This window comes from Schistocerca americana, chromosome 1 (assembly GCF_021461395.2).
Source record: "Schistocerca americana isolate TAMUIC-IGC-003095 chromosome 1, iqSchAmer2.1, whole genome shotgun sequence".
Taxonomy (NCBI): Eukaryota; Metazoa; Arthropoda; class Insecta; order Orthoptera; family Acrididae; genus Schistocerca; species Schistocerca americana.
The window spans coordinates 106834450-106857296 of NC_060119.1; the positions used below are offsets into that span (position 1 = coordinate 106834450).

At 39.7% G+C, this 22847-nt stretch overlaps 1 protein-coding gene across 1 annotated transcript in view; it reads left to right on the forward strand.

The window, feature by feature from the left end:
• The first annotated feature begins 1025 nt into the window (after positions 1 to 1025).
• Positions 1026 to 22847, forward strand: part of LOC124620513 (heparan-alpha-glucosaminide N-acetyltransferase-like) — a 105388-nt gene continuing 83566 nt past the window's right edge. The window contains exons 1-4 of the mRNA XM_047147074.1: positions 1026 to 1341; positions 22076 to 22188; positions 22283 to 22386; positions 22562 to 22689. Coding sequence (XP_047003030.1) covers positions 1204 to 1341; positions 22076 to 22188; positions 22283 to 22386; positions 22562 to 22689 — 483 coding nt within the window. The 5' untranslated portion in view covers positions 1026 to 1203. The remainder of the gene's footprint in view (positions 1342 to 22075; positions 22189 to 22282; positions 22387 to 22561; positions 22690 to 22847) is intronic.

The window sequence follows — 22847 nt, forward strand, 5'->3', positions numbered from 1 at the left end:
AACGAGAGCAAACATAGCACTTTCAACAATGGCTACCATTGCAACAAGCAGCAGACTGCTAGTATGGAAGCTACTGGGCTGGGCTTCACCCCCATTTTCTCAGATACATTGTGCTTCACGAGGCTGCACATCGTTCGGTCATTGGGCACTTAAAATCGCTGTAGACAGAGAACCTCGCATTACAGTCGTACCTTGCAGCGGCCGTTTCCAACATTGCTCCGCATTACACATGGACAAACAGTACTTGTGAAGTGGCTCGACGTGTTCATGTGTTATCTTCAACCGAGCTGCAGCTGGCGGCCGACGTAGCAACGCTCTTGCGGTGACACACGTCAACTATCAAGTAATTTTAATCGGACTATAGCGTTTTTGTTCGAATACGGAGAACGGAAGCACCGTTCCAGCTCACGTTATTTGTTACGACAATTCGAGGCACTTTCATTTCTTTATAAATTGTAGTTTGTACGACCTTGTTTCTTTTCTCTTGTCTGTTACAGCCATAAAGTGCTAGGTAAGGCTTCTCGATTCGATTGTGTCTTTAATTGTATGTTTATTTGCACTTCAAGCGTTTTTCTTCATGTAGTGTAGCAATTCTCTTTCCTACATGATTTTACAATGAAAAGAGCATACTTAAATACATATTGCATTTTCTGTTTCTCCACTTTCCTTTTCTTTCCAATTATCAGTTATTCCCTATTATTTCCCTTACTTTCTTTGGTGCGCAAAGGGTCACCGGGACATTTCTCTAATCGGAATAGTTAGCCACTCGTGCAGTATAAGGTCGTAAAAACAGTTGGACAACTCGCATGTGATTGTATCTGTGCATTCTGAATCTAATGACTGAATCTTGATTAGAGAGATAACGCTTCGAACATAGAAAAACCCGTATAGATAAACATTATTTTCTTCCGTGAAACTGAAGGTAGCGAGACTTTGAAAGAAATGCGCAGTTCATTGCAACTGACACTTTAGAAAATCTCAAAAGTTTCGAGCAGCTGACGCTAATGTTGGTCAGCCTGGTACACTCTGCTTGGTACAGTCACTGTGGCGTTGTGATGACAGTTGTGTCATGTGAAGTATTAATGATGGGTGACGCATAGACTTGTTTGTGTTGTTTGTACAGTAGCCTGTGATGTTCTTACATGTGATTTTGTGAGTGTTTACTATTACTTTATGACGTGCAGTTGAAATTCTCTGTTAAGAATGGCGCAATTAAATATTTTAAACAGCGTGATAAACTGCAATACTTCTGTGCTGAACATTGATGAAGCATGCCTCGTCGTGAATTCTGCAGCGGAGAACAACATTCAGCTTTGGGCTCAATCTGAAGAATGTGTTTCGGTAAGATAAAAGTATTAAACAACATTACTTCACATATACAGCTCTTGATCGACAGAAAACCGTTTGAGTTAAATTACAAAATTGTTCACTGCATGCTGTGGATGCCACATTGTGCCTTTATTAAACTGTTGCCGAGCCATCACCACCTCGTAAATAATGCTATTAAGAACAACAGTGACAACTGCGCAGTGAAAGACAAACGGTCTTTTGTTTACTATTTGACAAAACAAACACAAATGAATATGTATCTTGTGCAGCACAAGAAAACAAAAGTGTCAGGTTCTAACTATCACTGTTATAATTTCGAAGTACCTTACCCACTCTAGAAAAACGAAAGCTTAAAAGAATAATGTTATTTCATTTCAAGTATAGCTAACTGTCAGCTATCCAGAAATACAATACTGTAAATATGCTGTTATATGATGCTTAAAAAATGTGCCAATAGAACTTAAAATTATCGAAGAATCAAATAGCTCAAATGCCCCAATTCAAATGAAAACTTTTGGAATACTGGTATAGGAGAGAACTTATTAAACTTGCACAGAAGATTGTAATATAAATAATTGTAAAATAGAGACAAACTAATTGTGACATGGTTACAGATATTTTTATCAACCCAAAGGTTGATCTCTACGCCTTACTGGACCTGGCTCTATTGGAGGTAGTATATCTCACCTTCCTCTGACCTTTGAACTGACTTATTCACCCAGTATAGGGATATTTCCAGTTTAATATGGATTCCAGAACACTGTGCAATTCGCCAGTTTCCACATAACAACCACTACTAGCAGTGAAAAAAGTAATAAGTGACTGATTAAAATTCTACAGGGATCGAATTCATGACCCTCAGATTTGTAGTTTGGCACAAAATCACTGTTACTCTGAGACTGACTGGAAATACTTGTCCATCAATAAGAGAGATATTCTGTTTATGTTGGTAGTTGAGAAGACAATTGATATTAAAGGATTCCTATTCAGTTTTATATTCCTGTGGATTATAAACAAGATCTCTGCCAGACCATTGTCCACTTCTGACAAAATATTGTTGTACCTACATGAGATGTAGAAGAAGGCACAAGCATGTAAACTTTATTAGGCAATGAAAAATGCTGCTGTCCAGTTAGGTATTTCAATATTGATGGCTTCACTTCTTTTATATCATTTGTTTACATTGGCCAGTAGGGTGATTGGTACAAGGGACTGATGACCTCAGATGTTAAGTCCCATAGTGCTCAGAGCCATTTGAACCATTAGTATTACAAGGCTGGGTGAGAACGGGTTGTTAAGTCAGCCATCCTACATGTTTTGTGTGTATCACCAATCAGAGTTCTCTTCAATACCTACCTCATTAGATTTGATATTTGTTTCCTGTATGATGTGTCGGGGTTGCTAATACAAAATTTAATCTGTCATTTAACATTACTAAACTATAAGTCGGGTTGGGGCGGAAAAAAATGAATCTTCGGAAATACGGAAGCGTCCGATCCCGCCCGTCTGCTTTGACCCATGACGGCACAAATATGGCGGAAACGACCATAAACCACGATTCCAATATGGCGCATATAAAGTCGGTACGTACACATTATGAGGACGAAAATACATCGAAAAACAAACACACACACTTTCCACAAAAAGCCTAATGACACTAACGGGACAAGCGCGGGAAATGGGATGTTTTTGGGTGGGGACAAACTAAATATAAACAAATTTAGACACCCACCCCCATACAAAACCACACAAAACGACGAAAAAATCCGACATCACAAAACTCCCCAAACACCACTAAACACATTATCATCTGGAATCGGACACTTCCCTTGACCTATATAGCTCAACAGCAGCTCCCGATCCCATAAATTAGGATCAAACACTTCCCTTGGCCTATATAGCTGAAAAACATCTCCCGATACCAATATCAACATACACAGCCACACATTGGGATCGAACACTTCTCGTGACCTGCGCACTGTTAATTTTATCAGTCATATCCATTCCTGAACAAAAACAAAAACCGATTTATTTTACTACAATTACCACACGATATGCAGCGAACATCACTAAATTAACCATCACACAAAATCGTTAACTCACTAAAACGAATTCCACTACAAACACAGCCGACACTCGAACAATTGTGGATAATGAGCAAAAGCAAACTGAGCCCATTACAACACACAAACGAAAACCCTGAACATACCACCAAAGAGCACAACAAACCACAATACGACGACATCTTCAAACACGCCACACTCACAAACCAAACTCCGCGCCGTCATGACGTCACACACAACACCCTTACGCACGGGTCAAAGCCAACGCCTGGGATCGGACGCCTCTGTCGACCCGAATCTTCTAAGAACTAGCACACAAGCGTCAGTTTCACATTTGTGACAATTGAGGAGATCAACGAAGGAAGATTCTGTATCCAGTCCTGACATTTGCATCATGTTGTTGTTAATAGCCATAAGGAAAATATTTTATCGAGTCACATAGAGGAGAAAAAAATATGGATTGCTGCTCTCGAGCCAAATTGCATGCAGTATTCTGAGTCACTTTGCTTCCTTCTTGACTAAATGTATTATGGGTAAGCCAGAGGTTGTTGTTGTTGTTGTTTTGGTGGTGGTGGTGGTGGTGGTGGTGTGGTCCTCAGTACAAAGACTAGTTTAATACATCTCTCAATGGTAATCTGTCCAATTTTAAACCTCAATGCATAACTACTACCACCTACATTCATTTGAACTTGCTTACTGTATTCAAGCCTTGTTCCCCCTCTGCAGTTTGCACCACCACACTCTTCCGTGCATTACCAAACTCTGTATATCTTGATGCCTTAGGATGTGCTCCATTATTCAGTCACTTTTTTTAGTCATGTTGTGCCGTAAATTTCCCTTTTCCCCATTCCGGTTCGGTATCTCCTCATTTGTTTTTCGATATACCCATCTAACCTTCATCATTTATCTGTAGCACCACATTTCAAAAGCTTCTATCTTCTACTTGCCTGAATTGTCCATTGTCTGCATTTCTCTTCCATATGAGGGTACACTCCAGACAAATGCCTTCAGGAAAGACTTCCTAATACTTAAATGTACATTAGATGTTAACAAATTCCTGGTTTGCGGAAGTGCTTCTTGTGCTATTGTCAGTCTGCTGTATCTGACTGCTTTAGCTATCATCAGTTACTTTGCTGTCAAAATAGCAAAACTCGTCTATTACTTTTCGTGTCTCATTTCCTAATCCAATTCCCTCACCATCACCCAACTTACTTCTGCTACATGTCATTATTCTTGTTTTAATTTTATTGATCTTCATCTTATTATCTCTTTTCAGGACACTGTCTGTTCCATTCAAGTGCTCTCCCAAATTTGTCACCATCTCTAACTCTGACTGACTCTACAATTTGATGATAGGTTAGTGAAGTTGAAAGAGGAGTAAAATGAAATTATGTGGGATATAGTAGGGTTATCAGAAGTGAGCCTAAGAATTAAGGCCAATAGAATTAAAGTTGGTGCCTTTTTTTTTTTATTGGAGAGGGACAGAGCATGGAGTAAATTTACTTGTTTATTAAAAAACAAGGAATTTAAAAATAGTACTACAGATATTGAAGAAAGTTCAGATCAACTAGCAAGTAGTTTGTTAACAATAAACAACAGTTTCTATGTAAATCATTCAGGTCTGCTCCAATATGTTTTGTGATAGGGAAGTAGAAGACCTCAATAAAGAGTTGAAGAAACAGATAAATGGCAGAAAATCCTATTATGTAATGATGATGTAGAATTTTTGTTCTATAATGGGATTAATACTGATGACAGTGAGAAAAACCAGTTGTGTTATCAAAACTGACAGGGGTCATTAGTAGATTGTACAGCAACATGCAGGCTATGTTCTCAACATATTTTACCAGATGAAACCACACTGAAAGTGGTCATGACCGGGACTAAATAGGACTAAAAATGGAACTGACTATATTTTATAAAAAAATAGAGCAATTATATGTGATGTGGCAGTCCTTCGCCACTGTAGAATTTCAATTGATTATAGCACAGAAATGTGCGTACTGAAAACAGATACGAAGCTGGGAACAACCTAACTTTGCAGACAGGAAATTTCAAATTATTTTTATGGGAATTTATTTAGCGAGATTGAGATACACGAGATACATGTGATAGCATATTCATGATCTCATACACACTCATATGAAACGGGTTATTATTTATTGGAAGTAGCAAAATTTGTTACAGGAAAACAGAAGAACAAAAATGTCAGCTAAAAAAGGTAGGTATTGAAGAGGGCAAGAGTTTAAAGGGAAAAATAATAGGAAATTGGTAAAATGTGCTGGATAACCAAATTGTCTTTGAGGGAATGTGAGAATATACAACAAAAATTTGGCAAAACAAACATATGAAAACTTGTGTTGCCTTGACAGAATATATTAATGGTTAACACTTATGTTTATGCCTGGGTCGACAGAAGCGTCCGATCCAACGCGTCGGCTTTGACCCGTGACGTAAGGGTGTTGTCGTGTGTGACGTCATGACGGCGCGGAGTTTGGTTTGAGTGTGGCTGTCTCCAGTTCTGTTTTATCTTATTTTATTTACTTTTCTGATCTGTTCGTTCTATCTCGTGAGTTTTTTTTTAAATTTAAAAACACTTATTACTTATTTTAATTATTTGTTTCCTCGAATTTCTGTTTTAGTTCATTATATTTATCTTTCTGATCTGTTCGTTCTATCCCGTGAGATTTTTTTTTTTTTTTAAAGACAAAAAACACTAATCAGCTACTGAGGCATCTTTATCTTCTATGGGTTGCAGGGGTTACGACCCCTGGGGAGGTGGGTGGGTATTCATGCGTGGCTGTCTTCACTTACACGTTGTAGCTACGCAAGGCATTTAAATTTATTTATATTTAGTGTGCCCCCCACCCAAAACACCCTATTTCCTGCGCTTGTCCCGTTAGTGTCATTAGGCTTCTTGTGGAAAGTGTGTGTGTTTGTTTTTGTTTCCGCCATATTTGTGACGTCATGGGTCAAAGCAGACGGGTGGGATCGGACGCTTCCGTATTTCCTTATGCCTGGAGGTGGGGATCTATAAAACTAATGCCTAATAAACCTTAAACGAAGTCCACAATTTAAATAAACGACAACTAACAGTACAATCAAGTATGAAAACATATCTAGACTGAAATAACTACAACACACACACACACACACCATGATACCCATCTCAAAAATTGCTACATATGGAACTTCAACTATCAACTACCGAACCAAACCACAAAATCATAAAAAGACCACTCCAACATAAATTTTGATACCCACACCTCAGAGAAATTTTTTACTTAAACAAACACACTACACTTCTTACACTGAAGAAAAACAAGAACATAAAAACATACTTACCATCCATATTCTGGTGACAAAGAAATCACACACACACACACACTAAAACGGAAAACAAAATAACAATTACTTAACCAGGAACCTCCAAATATTGTCATGCTGATACCACCACATGGACTCATCCATGGTGTGAGAAGCAGTGTCTTGATTCATGAGGCCATATAACTAGAGAAATTTAATTGTAACAGGCATATTGTTGCCCGTAGCAGCAACTAACGAACAAGTAGTAGATTTTGCGTCTGATCTGTACCCAGTATCAAACAAAAACACAAAAATTAAATCTCAGATCATTAACAGTACAACAATCTAACAATTCCAAAAGTAATAGCCAATAACTAATGACATCAAAGAAACTCGCTGACAGGCCAACAAAAACAAACTCCCAAAACCCCAAATAGCACACAGAGTTAAGCTCACTACTGTACTAACATAGCTCACAAACAATTTAGTAACACAAACATCCCTGGATAGAGTGTGCAACCACTTGCTCCACCTCGCCATCTGCAAACACAATCCATTTCAAAGATACCATGCCACAATAATGTCACACAACACAGTTACATCACAGGTCAATGCCCATGTTTGGTACCGCAGTTTTTATTTGACTCCAACAGATTGTCATGGAGTTTTAGTCCTTGTATGCAGGAAAATTTTAATAACACACAGCAATTTTCCATTGTTAACAAAGCGTGCAACTAAAAATTAATTTGATTTGCTAATTAAGCGTTATAAAGAAAATATGGCACTGTATAGTCTGCAACAAATATATTGACTATTGTAAACCTGCTGCAGTGACTGGCTAATAGTACGGTATGACAAAAATCTTGATTGCTGCCATAATCTTCCAATACTGGCAATATTATCTTGACATAGTCTTTCCTCACTGTTTCACAGATCCCATTATGAAGCAGAGCTTTCAAGGATGGAAAAATGAGTCAGTTTATACATTAACAGCAGAGCAGTCACAGCAGGCAATTTTTTTTGAAGTATGCTAACGACAAATGGTGACTAGTGCTAACCCAATCACAGTTATAGGCATAGGAATTACTTGTAGATTACTATATACTGGGAGAAAAGCATGTACCTGAAAAATAACCAATGTCACTTTTTATATCTAATACTGCATATTAAGTATTTGTGTAACTGTACTGATTTCAGACACCACTGAGGGCTATATACAGTACATATTGGAAAAATTTAGAAAATGTTTAGCATGAAAATTAGTGTTTGCCAGGATTTACGTCCTCAAGTCTAAATATCCAGAGAGATTTTAGGTGTGGCTACAATACATTATTTGACCTTCTTGTAAGAGGTGAACAAATTCGATGACTGTCACTTACCTAGCATCGACGATCAGGTCACTAATGTTACAGAAGTTATTCTTACAGCCGTGGAACGTTCAATACCTTGCACCTCCGATTTGGCCCGTCGCCCCCCAGCTCCTTGGTGGAATGAGGCATGCCATGACACAATGTGCGAGCAGAGACGTGCTCTTCGTGTTTTCCGCCACCATCCTACTTTGTCCAGCTGTATCTGCTATAAGCAGTTACATGTGCGTTGCCGTCGCATCATCCATGATAGCAAGAAGGCCAGCTGGGACTTCTGTACTAGCTCTTTTAACACCTTCATTCCCTCCTCGGAAGTTTGGAGTTGAATTACAGGGTTATCTGGTGCACCTAGTTTCTCCCCGATCTCTGGTCTCAGTGTTCCATTGGGTCAACACTTTGCTGACATTTAGACCTCTTCAAATTACCCGCTAGCCTTTCTCCCAAAGAAATGTGCAGCGGAAGTGCGACTTCTTGTTTTCTCCTCTCAAAATAGCGAAAGCGGAAACTCCAACACACACTCTCTTCTTCTGGCTCTTACGCCCCAGGACCGGATGGTGTCCACATCAAAATGTTGATGCATTTATCATACCATAGTCTGCACTATCTCCTTCGCCTTTATAATCGAATTTGGACCTACAGTACTTTTCCCAGAAGATGGTGGGAAGCAATCGTCGTTCCTGTTCCCAAACCTGGAAAGTACAAACATCCCTCTAGCTATCGCCCCATATCTGTCACAAGTAGTGTATGTAAGGTCTTGGAGCGTATGGTGAATTGCTGTTTAGCCTGGTGGCTTGAGTCCCGAAGCCTTTTAACACCTGCCCAATGCAGTTTCTGAAAGCATCGTTCTGCAGTTGACCATCTTGTTGCTCTCTGCATTTATTTTATGAACAATTCTCTCAGGAAACGCCAAACGGTAGCAATATTTTTTGATTTGGAGAGAGCATACGATACCTGTTGGAGGACAAGCATCCTCCGCACACTGTTCTCTTGGGGCTTTTGAGTCGGCTACTCCCTTTTTTTTGTACATTTAAAGTGCCGATTAACACTACTCTCTCTCGTATTTTCTCCCAAGAAAATGGGGTACCCCAGGGCTCCAAGCTAAGTGTTGTCCTGTTTGCCATCACCATAAATCCAATTATGGATTGTCTCCTTCCCGATGTCTCGGGCTCCCTCTTTGTCGACAATTTTGCGATCTATTACAGCTCTCAATGAACCAGCCTTCTTGAATGACGTCTTCAAGGATGTCTCGATCGCCTCCGCTCTTGGAGCACCGAAACCGGCTTCCGATTTTCTCCCAGTAAGACCATCTCTTTAAATTTTTGGCGTTGTACAGAGTTTCCTCTGCCTTACCTACATCTAGGCCTTGTTAACCTTCCATTCGTGGACATCATTAAATTCATGGGACTTATGTTTTACAGAAAACTGTGCTGGTCCTCCCACGTTTCCTGTCTTGTTCCTCTGCACAGCCGTCTATTCTTCGGCGTCTTGACTCTGTTCACCACTGTGGATTGCATTTAGTATCTGGAGCTTTTTACACCAGCCCCATGGAAAGCCTTTATGCTGAGACTGCTGAACTTCTGCTGTCCAATTGGCGAGCTGTCCTTCTGAGCCGTTACACTAGCCATCTGCCTTCGATGCCTGCTAATCTGGCCCATGACCTTTTTTTCGATGCCTCTTGGATTTAGGGTATGCAGGCCGCCCTTCCTCTCTACTACCACCGGAAGTCCACTTCCATCAACTGCTGCATCTCTTTCCCTCCACTTTCCTAAAACTCTCTTGACAACTGAGGGTACAGCACCACCTTGGTTCCACCCCCGGACCTGCCTGCTCCGTGACCTTTGTCAGGTTCCCAAGGATGGTACCCCTTTCTCTTGTTTATCATCGGGCATTTGGTGTTGAGAGTGCCTGTATTGTTGGCTTACCCCTAATAGATTTCAGCTTTCCGACCAGTGTTTGGTTCTTACTGCGGAGCTTTACGCTGTTCTCCAGGGTGTCCAATGCATCCGTCACCATCAGCAGATACAGTATATTATATGCTCAGATTCACTCAGCTCTCTCCTCAGCCTCCAAGCTCTTTACCATGTCCACCCTCTGGTCCACCAGATACAGGACTGCCTCCACATGGGTGGGGGGGTGTCTGTGGCATTCCTCTGGATCCCAGGACACGTTGGTATCCGTAGAAACGAGGCGCGCGATATAGCGGCCAAGGCTGCAGTCTCTCTTCCTCAGCCTGCTGTTCTTATGGTTCCCTTCACCGATCTACAGAGTTTTATGTCGTCGTGTTGCTTTTTTATGGCATGCTCATTGGTCTACACTTCCCGATAATAAATTGTGGGACATGAAAGCTCTTCCCTGTGCTTGGACCTCTTCCTCCCGAACTCGTCATCAGGAGGAGGTAATTTTAACTAGACTCCAGATAGGGCACTGTCTTTTTAGCCATCGACATCTTTTAAGTGGCGATCCGCCCCCAGTTTGTCCCCACTGCTCTCAACTGTGGACGGTGAGACACCTTTTACTTCAGTGCCCCTATTTTACTCTGCTACACCCCTGTTTACAGCTGTCACCTGATATATCTTCCATTTTAGCAGATGACACGCACTCAGCGGATCACCTTCTCCAGTTTATCAGTGTCAGTGAGATGACGTCGGTCATACGAAGCTCTTTTTGGGGAAAACAACCCCCCCCCACCCCCCCCCCCCCATCTCCCCTCCTTCTATAGTGGTTTTCTAAGCTCTCCTTCTGTTTTTCAGTTTCCCACTTTTTGAGTTTCGCTCCCATTGGTAGCAGTTTTGCACCCTAAAACCATAAGAAAAAGGTACTAAGTATTTAAACTGCTTGAATGGTTCCTTATCTCGGTACTAGACCCCTTCCATCTCCTCCCACTACTAAATATTTTGTTATATTTATTCTAAACCCACTTTGCTCAAGTCCATCCAGTAACTACTTTATCATAAATTTGACATACCCTCTACTTTGAGCTATACTACTTGATCATTGGCAAATTATGAGTAGACAGTTTCATGCTGGAGAGGAATACTCATATCTCGGATTGGCTGATTCCACTGTTCCAATATATAATGCATAGCCTACGTATTTTAAACAGAGTTAGCAACATGTTGTAGCCCTGCCTTTGTCCTGTCAGTGTTTGAATGGGTCTTTAAACTTTCCCCATGCACTTCTTCTGAAGTCACAAATATTGTATGTGCTTCATGACCCTTAGAATATATCCACTCACTTATTTTTCTAAGGCTAAAAATATGATCCCTGCAAGATTGTCCAGCTGTCAAACCTGCTTGGTCCCTTAACATCTTTCCCCTTGATCTCATTTCCCAACCTGTTTTTTAGTACAGTTTTAAAACATCTGCTGATAGATGCCATAGTACTAATTCCCCATAATTGCTTGGGTGCTTCTTGTTTCCTTTTTTGTAGGTAGCACATATGTGTGATACACACCACTCTCTTGAAAATAATCAGTTTTTAAAAATGTAAGTAATTGAGTAGAAAAGAATGTACTCACCAAGCAGCAGCAGGAGAACACATATATAAAAGGTATTACAGTTTGCAAACTTTCGAAGCCAGTGGCTCCTTCTGGCAGAAGAGTTGGAAGGGAAGGAAGAGGGGGAAGGAAAAGACTGCCGAAGTTCAAGAAAAGAGGTAGAGCTAGGAAAAGTCACCCAGAAAACCCTGGTCATTGTGACTTTTGCGATGTTTACCCTGTTTCCTAAACCTCATCAGTTCTTTTCCTTCGACCCTCTTCTTTCCCCTTCAATCTTTCTCCCAGAAAACTGGCTCTGAAAGTTTGCAAACTGTAATACCTTTTGTAAGTGTGTTCTCCTATTGCTGCTGCTTCGTGAGTAGATTCTTTACCTATCCAATTACTTATATTTACACCACTTTGTTGACATTTCCTCTCCTGATTGAACAATTTACTTATAAGTCTCAGCATTTGAGGTGGTCTATATTTTCAGAATTCTGTCACAACTACTACCAGTGCATTTGCCTTTCCATTTATTGCTTTTTTCAATACCTCTTTTACTCCTTTAATGTAGGCTCTGTATTACTTAGCTTACTGCTTTCGTTATAGACTTCTATCACCTGGTTCCTTTTTCTTTCTACCAGAAGTTCTTCATAGTGCTTTTTCCACTGTTCAAGAAATATAGATCATTTTGTAGGTGTGGGATTGCTAGCCATTTTGATCTTCCGCACTCTGCTGATGTCCTACATCCAAGCAAATGCTCTATTACCCCACATACTCTTTCCCATGCCTCTTCCTTACACTTTATTGTTGGTTTTGTAGCTCTAAGCATTTTACCTATCCAAGTCCTCTTCATAAAATGTATTTGCAACTGTGAATCATGACAACCACCAGCTGTGGAATGGTATGATGACAATGAAAATTTGTGCTGGACCGAGATGAGAATCCGGATTTCCCGCTTATCGCAAGCGGACGCCTTATCATTTGGCTATCCATGCATGACTCATGGTGAGAGGCAAACTTTCAAGTGTCATCAACCATGTGTCTACAACCTGGACTTGTACATCCATTATGTATATTCCCGTACTGGTCATGCATGCATTTCCATAGGAACTGTGCATCATAATCAGAATAACACAGGCACTGCAATATCGTATTCCAAGTCCTCTTTATTCCCTGAAGTTCACCATTTGTGACATAGTTTCTTCTTTTCCTCAGTCACCTTCAACAACTCCATGGTCATCATTCCATTCTTACTCTTTTTCCCTTTCCCTTTCTGAAGCTGCCCACCTGGCCGCCTTAACAGACTGTTTGAGGAAACATTATACACTGGTGTCCAAAACAAAAATTTTGTAATTTTGCATTTATTTTGCCACTAAACAGTACAAACAGGTGATAGCAAAGTAGAAACAATGTAAAGAATACAAAATGTAAACAACTGCAATGTGCATAATGGTAGACAAAAATGCTCTTTAATTTTTTCAGCTTAATGGATTTGCACACACATTTCGACAACTGGTTAATATGCTCAGTATGGGGTGTGACCAGCAGTACAGGCTTGATGACAATGGGGCATGCTGTGAATGGTGTCATCGGTCTCTTGTTGAGGCAGGAATGCCCATTCGTCATGTAGAGCTGCTCGCAGTCTTGAAGAGTGGTTGGTGGATGCTGATGTGATGCAAGCAGTCTCCGTAGTGCATCCCAGACATTCTCTATTGGATTCAAATTGGAAGAATGAGCAGGCCAAGCTATGCGTGCGGTATCTTCCATTTTCAAGAAAACATCAACCACCCGTACAGCATTATCGTCCATCAAAACAAAGTCTGGGCCCACGGCTTCTCTCAACATCTGCAAATGAGGTCCCAAGACCTCGTCACAGTACATGACAGCAGTTGAACGGTGCTGTTCATCTGTACAATTTCTTGAAGATCGGTTTGAGTGGTCAATGTAATCCCTGCCCATATAATTAGGGATCCTCCTCAATATCGGTCTCTTTTTCACAATGTTTGGGTTTTGAAATCTTGTTCCACATTCCCTCCATATGCGAGTCCATTGAGAATCACTATCCAGACTAAATTGGGATTCATCTGTGAACACAGCCTTGGTTCATTGTTCGACCACGCAGGTGGCATGTTGATGACTTCACACTATACATTCCCTTCTGTGAAAATGCCTCAGAAGTAGACATACAGCAGGTCTCCAATAATAAAGGCTACTTTGCTGAAGCCTTCTGCACACCATTTGCATCGATACAACGCGTCCAGTTGATGTTGCGAGCTCACATGACAGTTGCCGTTGCAGTACTAAGGTGTTACTGTTGTGGCCTTACAGCCAAATAATGGTCCTCTCTTCTGAAGTGACATGTGGTCAGCTCTGCTTTGGTCTTCGGAATACAGTTTTGGTTTGTATACACTGTCATCACATACAAGAAACAACAAAACGATTCGCACTAAGCCCTTGGGCCACATCAGTTTGTGAGTGTCCTGCTTCCTTTCTTTCTGTGGTTCTCCACTGCAGAGAGTCTGGTAGGCATCTTCTGAGTCCTATACTGCACCATGTGTGACTGTACACAGTGATTGTGGATGTGGGGCTACCCAGCAAACACTACGTTTCATAGGTGCCGTGATGTCACCATTGGCATGGGTGTCTGTTGACTGGAATGTCATCATCCAGGCAGAAAACAATTGTACAGACGTTTGGTTGAGTTTGTATGATTATATCGTGAATTAGATGCAAGTCGGGGAAATAGTAATTTGTTGCTTTAATTTTGGACGCCAGTCTTGTTATTGATGCTTCAGTGCTCCACTACTGTATCCAGTTTGTGATTTAATCTTTGCTGTTACAGACTTTTCACACTTTTTCTTGCAATAGATGTATCATAATTTGGCGTCCTCTGGGGTTGTACTTCCAACCTCATTAACCTTCTTTGCCTGTTTTGTCTTGATCTTAATTGAAAAAGCAGTTTTTTAAGTAATAATCAGAGACACGCTGTTCCTGTTTCTGGCCTTATATCTTGTACTTAAATCTCCCATGGTCTTTGCACTATTACACAGTCTATAACTGATTTGAGGTTCCTTGATGACTTAACCCAGATGTATTTATGAATTCCTTTGTGCTGAAATTGACCAGTGCTGTACCTTACAGGAGTTAATAAACCTCCTACTGTTGTTATTCTCTACATCCTCCCCCCACAGACCATGAATGTCCTCAAGTAATCTTTTTCCAATTTGTCCATTTAAGTCTCCCATCATTAAGAATTCACGTCTATCTAGACATTCATCGACCACTTCTTGTAAGTCATTGAAAAAGTCTTTTTCTTCTTCTCAGGGGCAACTTAATTAAGCCAATACACCCCCAATTAATTCCAGTTTTATTCCATGAATTTTTATTTTTACACTTATTATTCTTTCATTCACTTCCTTCTAGTTAATTATTCCTTGTTTGCATTTTCTTCTTGTAAGAACTATTGCCAGTGATTTTGCTCTTTCAGTTTTTTCCACTCCAATACAGAATATAGTCTCAAATCACTTCTTTTCCACATCTTTTATTTTTTACATAATATTTGATAAAGTGAACATCCACAAGTGAGGAACATATTTGTAGAATAAAAGTCCGCTTTAGTTGCCAATAATTTCTTAATTTATTCTACGGTCAGTTTTGAGGCATAAAGCTTCAGCTTCAGGTGCCACCAAATAATTTTGGGAACATAACTGTGTATTGATTAAGTCAGTCAGTCATGGGGCTCACACCAATGTCAAACAAATGCATGATAGTCTGGACAGCATGACATGGAAGTGAGTAGTGCCTGCACTAGTCACTTCTGGATTGTGCTGTCCAGGTGGTCACTGTGGTTATTGGTCCTCTGCTCCCATGTGTCTTTTTGACTTAGGTGTGACACCTGTCTTTTTGACTTAGATGTGACTCCCAATGACTAGCTGACTCAGTTGCCACACATTTATGTTCCCATAATTATTTAGTGGCTTTATGCTTTGAAACCAGCTGAATAAAATACCTTTCTTTTTTTCTCTGTCATTACCAGGATATCAATTTTCAGTGCTTCCATATATTCTCAAGTATTCCTTCCAATCCATGTTAATTCCACATTCCACAAATCAGAACCATTGTTGTTAATCAGAGTCGATGCCTTTTGATTCATCAAGTTTCCTTTCATTTTCTTTGGGAAACATAGCAGAACCTGTTTTAACCTAGAGGACCTGGATTTTTTTTTTCTAGCGGTGGACTCCCCAAGGGCTTCTACTTTTGGGTCACCTCCCCCACCCCACCACCCTATGTTGCTATGTCAAGAAAGGAGAGCTTGGGATTGGATAAGGAAAAGATGGAGCAGTGTGACACACTCTGTGTCCGGCTCCTCTGATAGAGGCCTGTCCAGCATAGGAAACCATGTCTGGTATGACACATTTGTAGGATTTGTCAACCTGAAAAAAACATTTGATAGTATAAAATGGCGCAAGATGTTTGAGATTCTGAGAAAAGTAGGGATGAGGTATAGGGAAAAATGAATAATATATAATATGTACAAGAACCAAGAGGGGCCAGTAAGAGTGGGAGACCAAGAACGAAGGGCTCGGGTTAAAAATGTATAAGACTGGGATGCAGTCTTTCACCTGTACTGTTTAATCTACACATTGAAGAAGCAATGATGAAAATCAAAGATTGATTCAAGTGTGAGATTAAAATTCATGGTCAAAGGATATCAATGATAAGATTCACTGATGACATAGGTAGCTATCCTTAATAGAAGTGAAGACGACTTACAGGATCAGTTGAGTGGAGTGAAGAGAGTTATGGTTACAGAATATTGATTGAGAATAAACTGAAGAAAGGCAAATACAATGAGAAGTAGCAGAAACAAGTACAGCGAGAAACTTAGCATAAGAATTGGGGATCACAAAGTAGACGAAGTCAAGGAATTGTGCTATTTAAGAAGCAAAATAACTCATGATGGATGGTTCAAAGAGGACATAAAAAATAGACTAGCACTGGCAAAAATCACGTTCCTGACCAAGAGGAGTATACTAGTATCGTATGTAGACTTTAATGTGCGGAAAAAGTTTCTGAGAGTGTGTGTTTGGAGCAGAACATTGCATGGTAGTGAAAGATGGACTGTTTGCTGTTAAGACACCAGGAGATGACTTCCATTGTATTATAGGAATCTTTAGAACATAAAAACTGTAGGGGAAGACAGAGATTGGATTGCATCCAGCAAATAATTGTGGATATAGATAGAAAGTGTTTCTCTGAGATGAAAAGGCTGGCATAGGAGGGGAACTTGGGGCAGGGGGCACATCAAATCTGTCAGAAGACAGTTGAAGGGGGGGGGGGGGGGACCATACTTGTATTTGTATGATCAGCACAAACATAGTTTCTGAAAAGTCCTCCAAAGTTCCCAGTACATCAATTGTGTGGACCAAAGAGAGGAGTGTTCCAAATGCTGAATCTTGTGCCATTCCAATGTTTAAAGTTTCCCTACTCTGAATTTAACCTTATCCCTGTCACATTGTTACATCATTTGCTGATGTGACCCTCTGTTTTCTGTTGTTAAGGTATTGCTCTATCCATGCAAGGAGGAGACTTCTAATACATTATCATTTAGTTTCCCCAGCAGAATTTTGTGATCTAACAGTCAAAGGTCATGGAAAGATCACAGAAGGGCTAACAGAGCAATTTGTGTTTGTTTTGTTCTATTGGAAGTGAATTTGTGAGACTGCACATTATATTCTCAGTCGACAAGTCTTTACAGAACCCAAACTGTGCTATTGTTAAAAGGCTATACTCAGAAAGATTGTTCAGCATTCTGTTGGAAACTACTTTCTCAAAATTTTTGAGAACAGAGTAAAAATTGAGATTGGTCTGTAATTAGAAGTCAGTTGCTTGTCTCCACTTTTGTATATTGGTGTTACTACTACTTACTTCAGTCTCCCAATACATAGACCCTGACTCTTGGAAATTAGTTGTGTATGTAACTTCTTACTGTAAACATTGAGATTTAGATCATGCTGTGTAATGGACCTCTGTATAATTGCCCGTCTGTTGATCGACACCTGTAGGCCTACATTTACACTTTCAATGGAATGTTTCATCCAGGGCATGTAATATCACTCAAAGAGTGGCATAATCTTCACATTTGTGTGAGGACCCTTCCATTGTGTGTCTGATGTCATCCTTAAATTGAAAGTCTTCAGATTTTTTACTTGTTCAACTTTCTCAAGTACCATTTCATTTTGGCTTCATAGAATGAACATTAGCTCTCTTCTTTTATAAATATGTGTTACGTACTTTTTTTTTTTATGTGGTCTAATCCTTGTGAATTTCTTCACTGAAGATGGGTGGAACAAAATTTGCAGATGCACTAATGTCCATCTTAGGAAGCAAGTAATCTGATTTATAGGGAAATTCTCGTCATTAGCCAGCAGTGATTGAGTTTTGATTCTGCGTAATAAATTAATTTTTTTCTATCAGTGCACTGTTGTTAACGTTGGTGTGCTTTTAAAACTTCATACATACCGGTAGCACTTCCTGTTGAACTGTTGTCATATGTGTGGATCAAATTGCTCCCAGTTTTCTTTACACAGGAAGCCATTTCATTGTAGCTTGTTGATTGGACTACCGCCATGATATTTAAGTTCAACACAAAGCAAGGTGGCATATTGGTTAAGACACTGGACTTACACTAAGGAGAAACAGAGTGAAATACTTGTCCAGCCATCATGAGTTAGATTTTCCATTGTTTCCCTAAATTATGTATTGCAAACACTGGGATGATTCCTTAAAAGAACAATGGCCATTTTCTTTTCTTTCCTTGTTCAACTGACACAAAACTGCATCTCTAATGACCTCAGCATCAGTGAGGTGTTAAACTCTGATCTCTCCTTTTTACTTCAGGAATCTCATCTATGAGGTCGCTACAAAAGAAATGCACACTTTTTTTTTTTAAAGCCATCTTTTGTTCTACATGTTTGAAAGTTTTACAGTGTGTAGATACATCCTTAGGAACAATATTTTCATTTCTCCACATAGTTTCCATCCCTCTCAACTGCCTTACGCCATCTTGGACCAGCGTCTGTATACACACACGGTAAAATTCTGGACCAGCCTGTTGGAGCCACTGTTTGGCAGTGTGCACTAGGGAGTCATCATCTTCAAACCTTCTTCCGCGATGAGAGTCCCTCAGTTTCCCAAAGAGATGATAATCACATGGAGCCAGGTCAGGACTTGTAAGGCAGGTGTTTCAGTGTTGTCCATCCGAGTTTTGTGTTTGCTTCCATGGTTTTTTGACTGACATGTGGCCGTGCATTGTCATGCAACATCAAAACAGCCTGCTTTTTGCCGATGTGGTCGAACTTGATCAGTCGCGCTTGAAGTTTCTTCAGTGTTGTCACATATGCATCAGAATTTATGGTGGTTCCACTTGGCATGATGTCCACAAGCAATAGTCCTTTGGAATCGAAAAACACCGTAGCCATAACTTTTCCAGCAGAAGGTGTGGTTTTGAATTTTTTTTTCTTGGGTGAATTTGCATGATGCCACTCCATTGATTGCCTCTTCGTCTCTGGTGAAAAATGATGGAGCCATGTCTCATCACCTGTCACAGTTCTTCCAAGAAATTCATCTCCACCATTCTCGTACTGCTCCAAAAGTTTGCTGCTTACCATTTTTCTTGTTTCTTTGTGAGCCACTGTCAATATCCTGGGAACCGACCTAGCACAAACCTTTTTTAATGCCAACACTTTCAGTATTCTGCAAACACTTCCTTCCCCTATCCCAACGTAGCATGACAATTCGTTCACTGTGATGCGTCTGTCAGCAGTCACCAATTCGTTAACTCTCTGCAAATTGTCTGGAGTGTGTGCAGTATGAGGCCTGCTGCTGTGAGGACAATCCTCAATATTGCCGTGCCCGCTTTCATCACGTAACCTGCTTGCTCACCGACTAACTGTACTGCGATCGACAGCAGCATCTCCATACACCTTTTTCAACCTCTTCTGGATATTTCCCCCTGTCTCATTTTCACAGCACAGGAATTCTATGACAGTGCGTTGCTTCTGGTGAACGTCAAGTGTAGCAGCCACCATGAAGACATGCTGTGATGGCGCCACTCACGGGAACGGGTTGAACTAAGTTTGAAAACAAGTGGGAAGGATGTATCTACACACTGTAAAACTTTCACACATGCAGAATGAAAACTGTATTTTTACAAAAATAGTGTGCATTTCCTTTGGAGTGACCCTCGTAGGATGTAATGATTACGATGTGCCTCTAAAGGTGTATAATTCTTGCTTGTATTTTTGAAAGGAAGATGGACTCATTGTGAAAAAGTAGTTGTTTTGGTATTAAGGTCTTCAGAAAAGGACTGTTGTTGATTTCTGTATGTGTTTTGATTTCCACCTTTCAATACTTCATGCATTTGTACAGTGTCTCTAAATAACATTTTTTCATAGGACAGCAATTATGGATCATTTGTCAGGAGATTGTCAAAATAGGTGAATACAATACAGTAAACTGGAACAGCTTATATTTACGGAATTAATACGCTGTCAGAATGAAACATTATTATGCACTATTAAGAAATTTATCATACGCAAAATACCTAATCTTGACTGTTGTGACCAAGTGCTGTCGAAACTGAAACCTGGCAGACATTTTTACTTAAGCTGGCCTGACAGTCTCTGTTACGATATTCATTCATAGAGTAGAAGTAGTTGCTTATTAAAAAGTCTTTCAAACTCTGTTTAAACTGTTCTTTTTCTGAAACCAAGTGTTTCACTTATAGTGAAATAGACTTACTTCTTTGAGCAGCTGAGCTGTATAGTCAGTCTATGCCATCTTATTGTCTATCTGGATATTACATTTAGAGTGTGACCAAATCCATTGAAGTCTGTTTAACAACTTGCCATGCATTACACTAAAGTCTCACTAATACGGCCCTCAGTAGTCCGGCCTCTCAGTAATCCGGCACACATCCAACCTCTAGTCATTCAACCTGAAATGATGCCTACAGTAATGAAATTTCGTCTGCAACAGTGTTCAACAATCCTGTACACTTTGAAATTGTGGCTTTCCTTACAGGTCATTGTCATGGCTTCTAAAGGGAGACACATTATGCTAGACCTCAAGCACAAACTCAGAATTAGATATAAACTCAACTGAGATTCTTCGCAGGAAACCATTGTTGCTGGCAACGGTGTTGGATGAGCAACTATTTATGACCAAACTTCAGCATAAAAGAGGTAATCATAACCTCACAGGAAAGCTATGATGAAACTGATGAAGAAGAGGACATAGGAGGAGAGAACATGAGGATATCTCAAACTGCTGGTGCTGAAGTTAGAGACGTCTTCCTGGAGTACATTGACCAACAATCAGAAACATGGCAGTAACTATGAAATGCTCTTAAAGCCCATTGTGTGATAAAGCACAGTACCATCACGTATCATCATGGTGACAACTAAAACTTTGGGACATGTTTAATAGTCAATGACAGGTGATACTAATATGCATGTACACACTCAAGGACTAAGTTTTCTGTAAAAATGGATGTATCTTTTGATTTGATAAAGTACAATCCCTGTGTGTTTATACTAAATTTTAGACACACTCAACAATCTGGCACTTCCGCTAATCCGGCACCCATATGTGCGAGGATTGGCCTATTTAGCAAGAGTCTAGTGTATTTTTGAAACTGAGCAAGAGGCATAGGTAAACTGTTAAATACTGAATAATTTGTCTTGTTTTCTAAAGCATCATTTGTGCACTATATTGTGGTTGCGCTAATCATGGTATGTATACCACCTACTACACGCAGATCGACATTAACCTTCTCGTTTAGACAAGTGCAGAACATCCACATGCAGAAATGAAATCCTCTGGAATGTTGTTTATTTCACCCCTTCATAATCCAGTGTTAAACCACTACCTACTCTCTTACTGAGACTCTGGTTCCTGCTGCTATGGTAAAGTCTTGCTAAGCAAATAGCTTACCTGTCTTGTTATAGCATTATGCTTTTACGGAAAACATGCAAATGCACAGGTTAACAACTAGGATAGATTGGTACTAACCACAAAGAGGTGGTGTTGAAAGGCAGACAGCTTCATTCAAATGTAGACTATTTGGTCAGTGTCAGCGTGCGCACAAGCATGCGCTTGTTGTCGTCTGTGAGTGCTGTTTCTTGATGTGATGAAGGATTGTTCATGAAAGCTGAAAATATCCAACAATCTACTTTTGAATGTGGCTGTGCGCTGGTGAACACCTTCTCTATTTAAGGAACAGCAATCTCTCTTAATTGATATTGTTATTGTTATTTATTCTGGATATTCTATTGTTTGATAAGCAAAAATTAGTGTGTATTGCATAGCTCATTTATAATTTTATCATGCAACTGAATGTAGACTTTTCTATAGTCAAACAAATGGTGATGCTGAACTCACAAGGTCTCTAAAATTTAATTAATCCTTACTGCATTTAAGAATGTCTTAGAAATGTAAAAGAAATCATACTTATGTTCTTTTCTTTTCAGTGTGACTATCAGCCTTGGTACACAGTTGGGGCATTAGAAAATGCTTCATTTACAGTGAAAACAACATTTCCTCTTTTATTGCGTTACTCTTTCAATGCTTCCAAATGGTGTTTGTAAGTACAAATATTTCTGCCATACTAGTATTTTTCTCCATGTAGGAGATTGCTGACTGTCTTAATTTGAATGGTCTGGATGCAACTATTGCAGGAGGAACGTTACATTCAAAGAGTATGGTGTATATGGGTGGAATATATCTGATGATGCTTGCAGTGACTTATACATTATAAAGAAGCCTGACTCACAGTTTCTTCGTATGTATATATGATACAAATGATTCAGTAGTGTGAAATATTTTCATATTTGCATCATAACTGTTTGTCTAAGTATGTTATGTAAAGTTATTAAATTATGTTTCTGTTCTCTTTCATAATTTTTATTTTCATAGTTTTTATTCAGTCATGGTTCAGTTATTTTTATTTCTTACAGCACTCATTGTGGCTGTCTGTTTGCTGCTGCTTCTTAGTATAATATCTTACGCATTTGCTACAGTTGTGGAATCAGGATGGTTTACAAACCTATGGAGGAGGAATCTCTCCTTCACAGAGCTAGAAAATGTTAGTATGAAAACTATTTATCAATTATTTGTGTACATTTTTACTTTACTGAGTAGCATTGTAATTGTAGAAAATTATCTTTTAGAAAAAAAAAGTGAAAGGTATTAAACACATTGTTATCTTTTTGTTTGCTGCTGACATTGGAGGTATATGCCCTA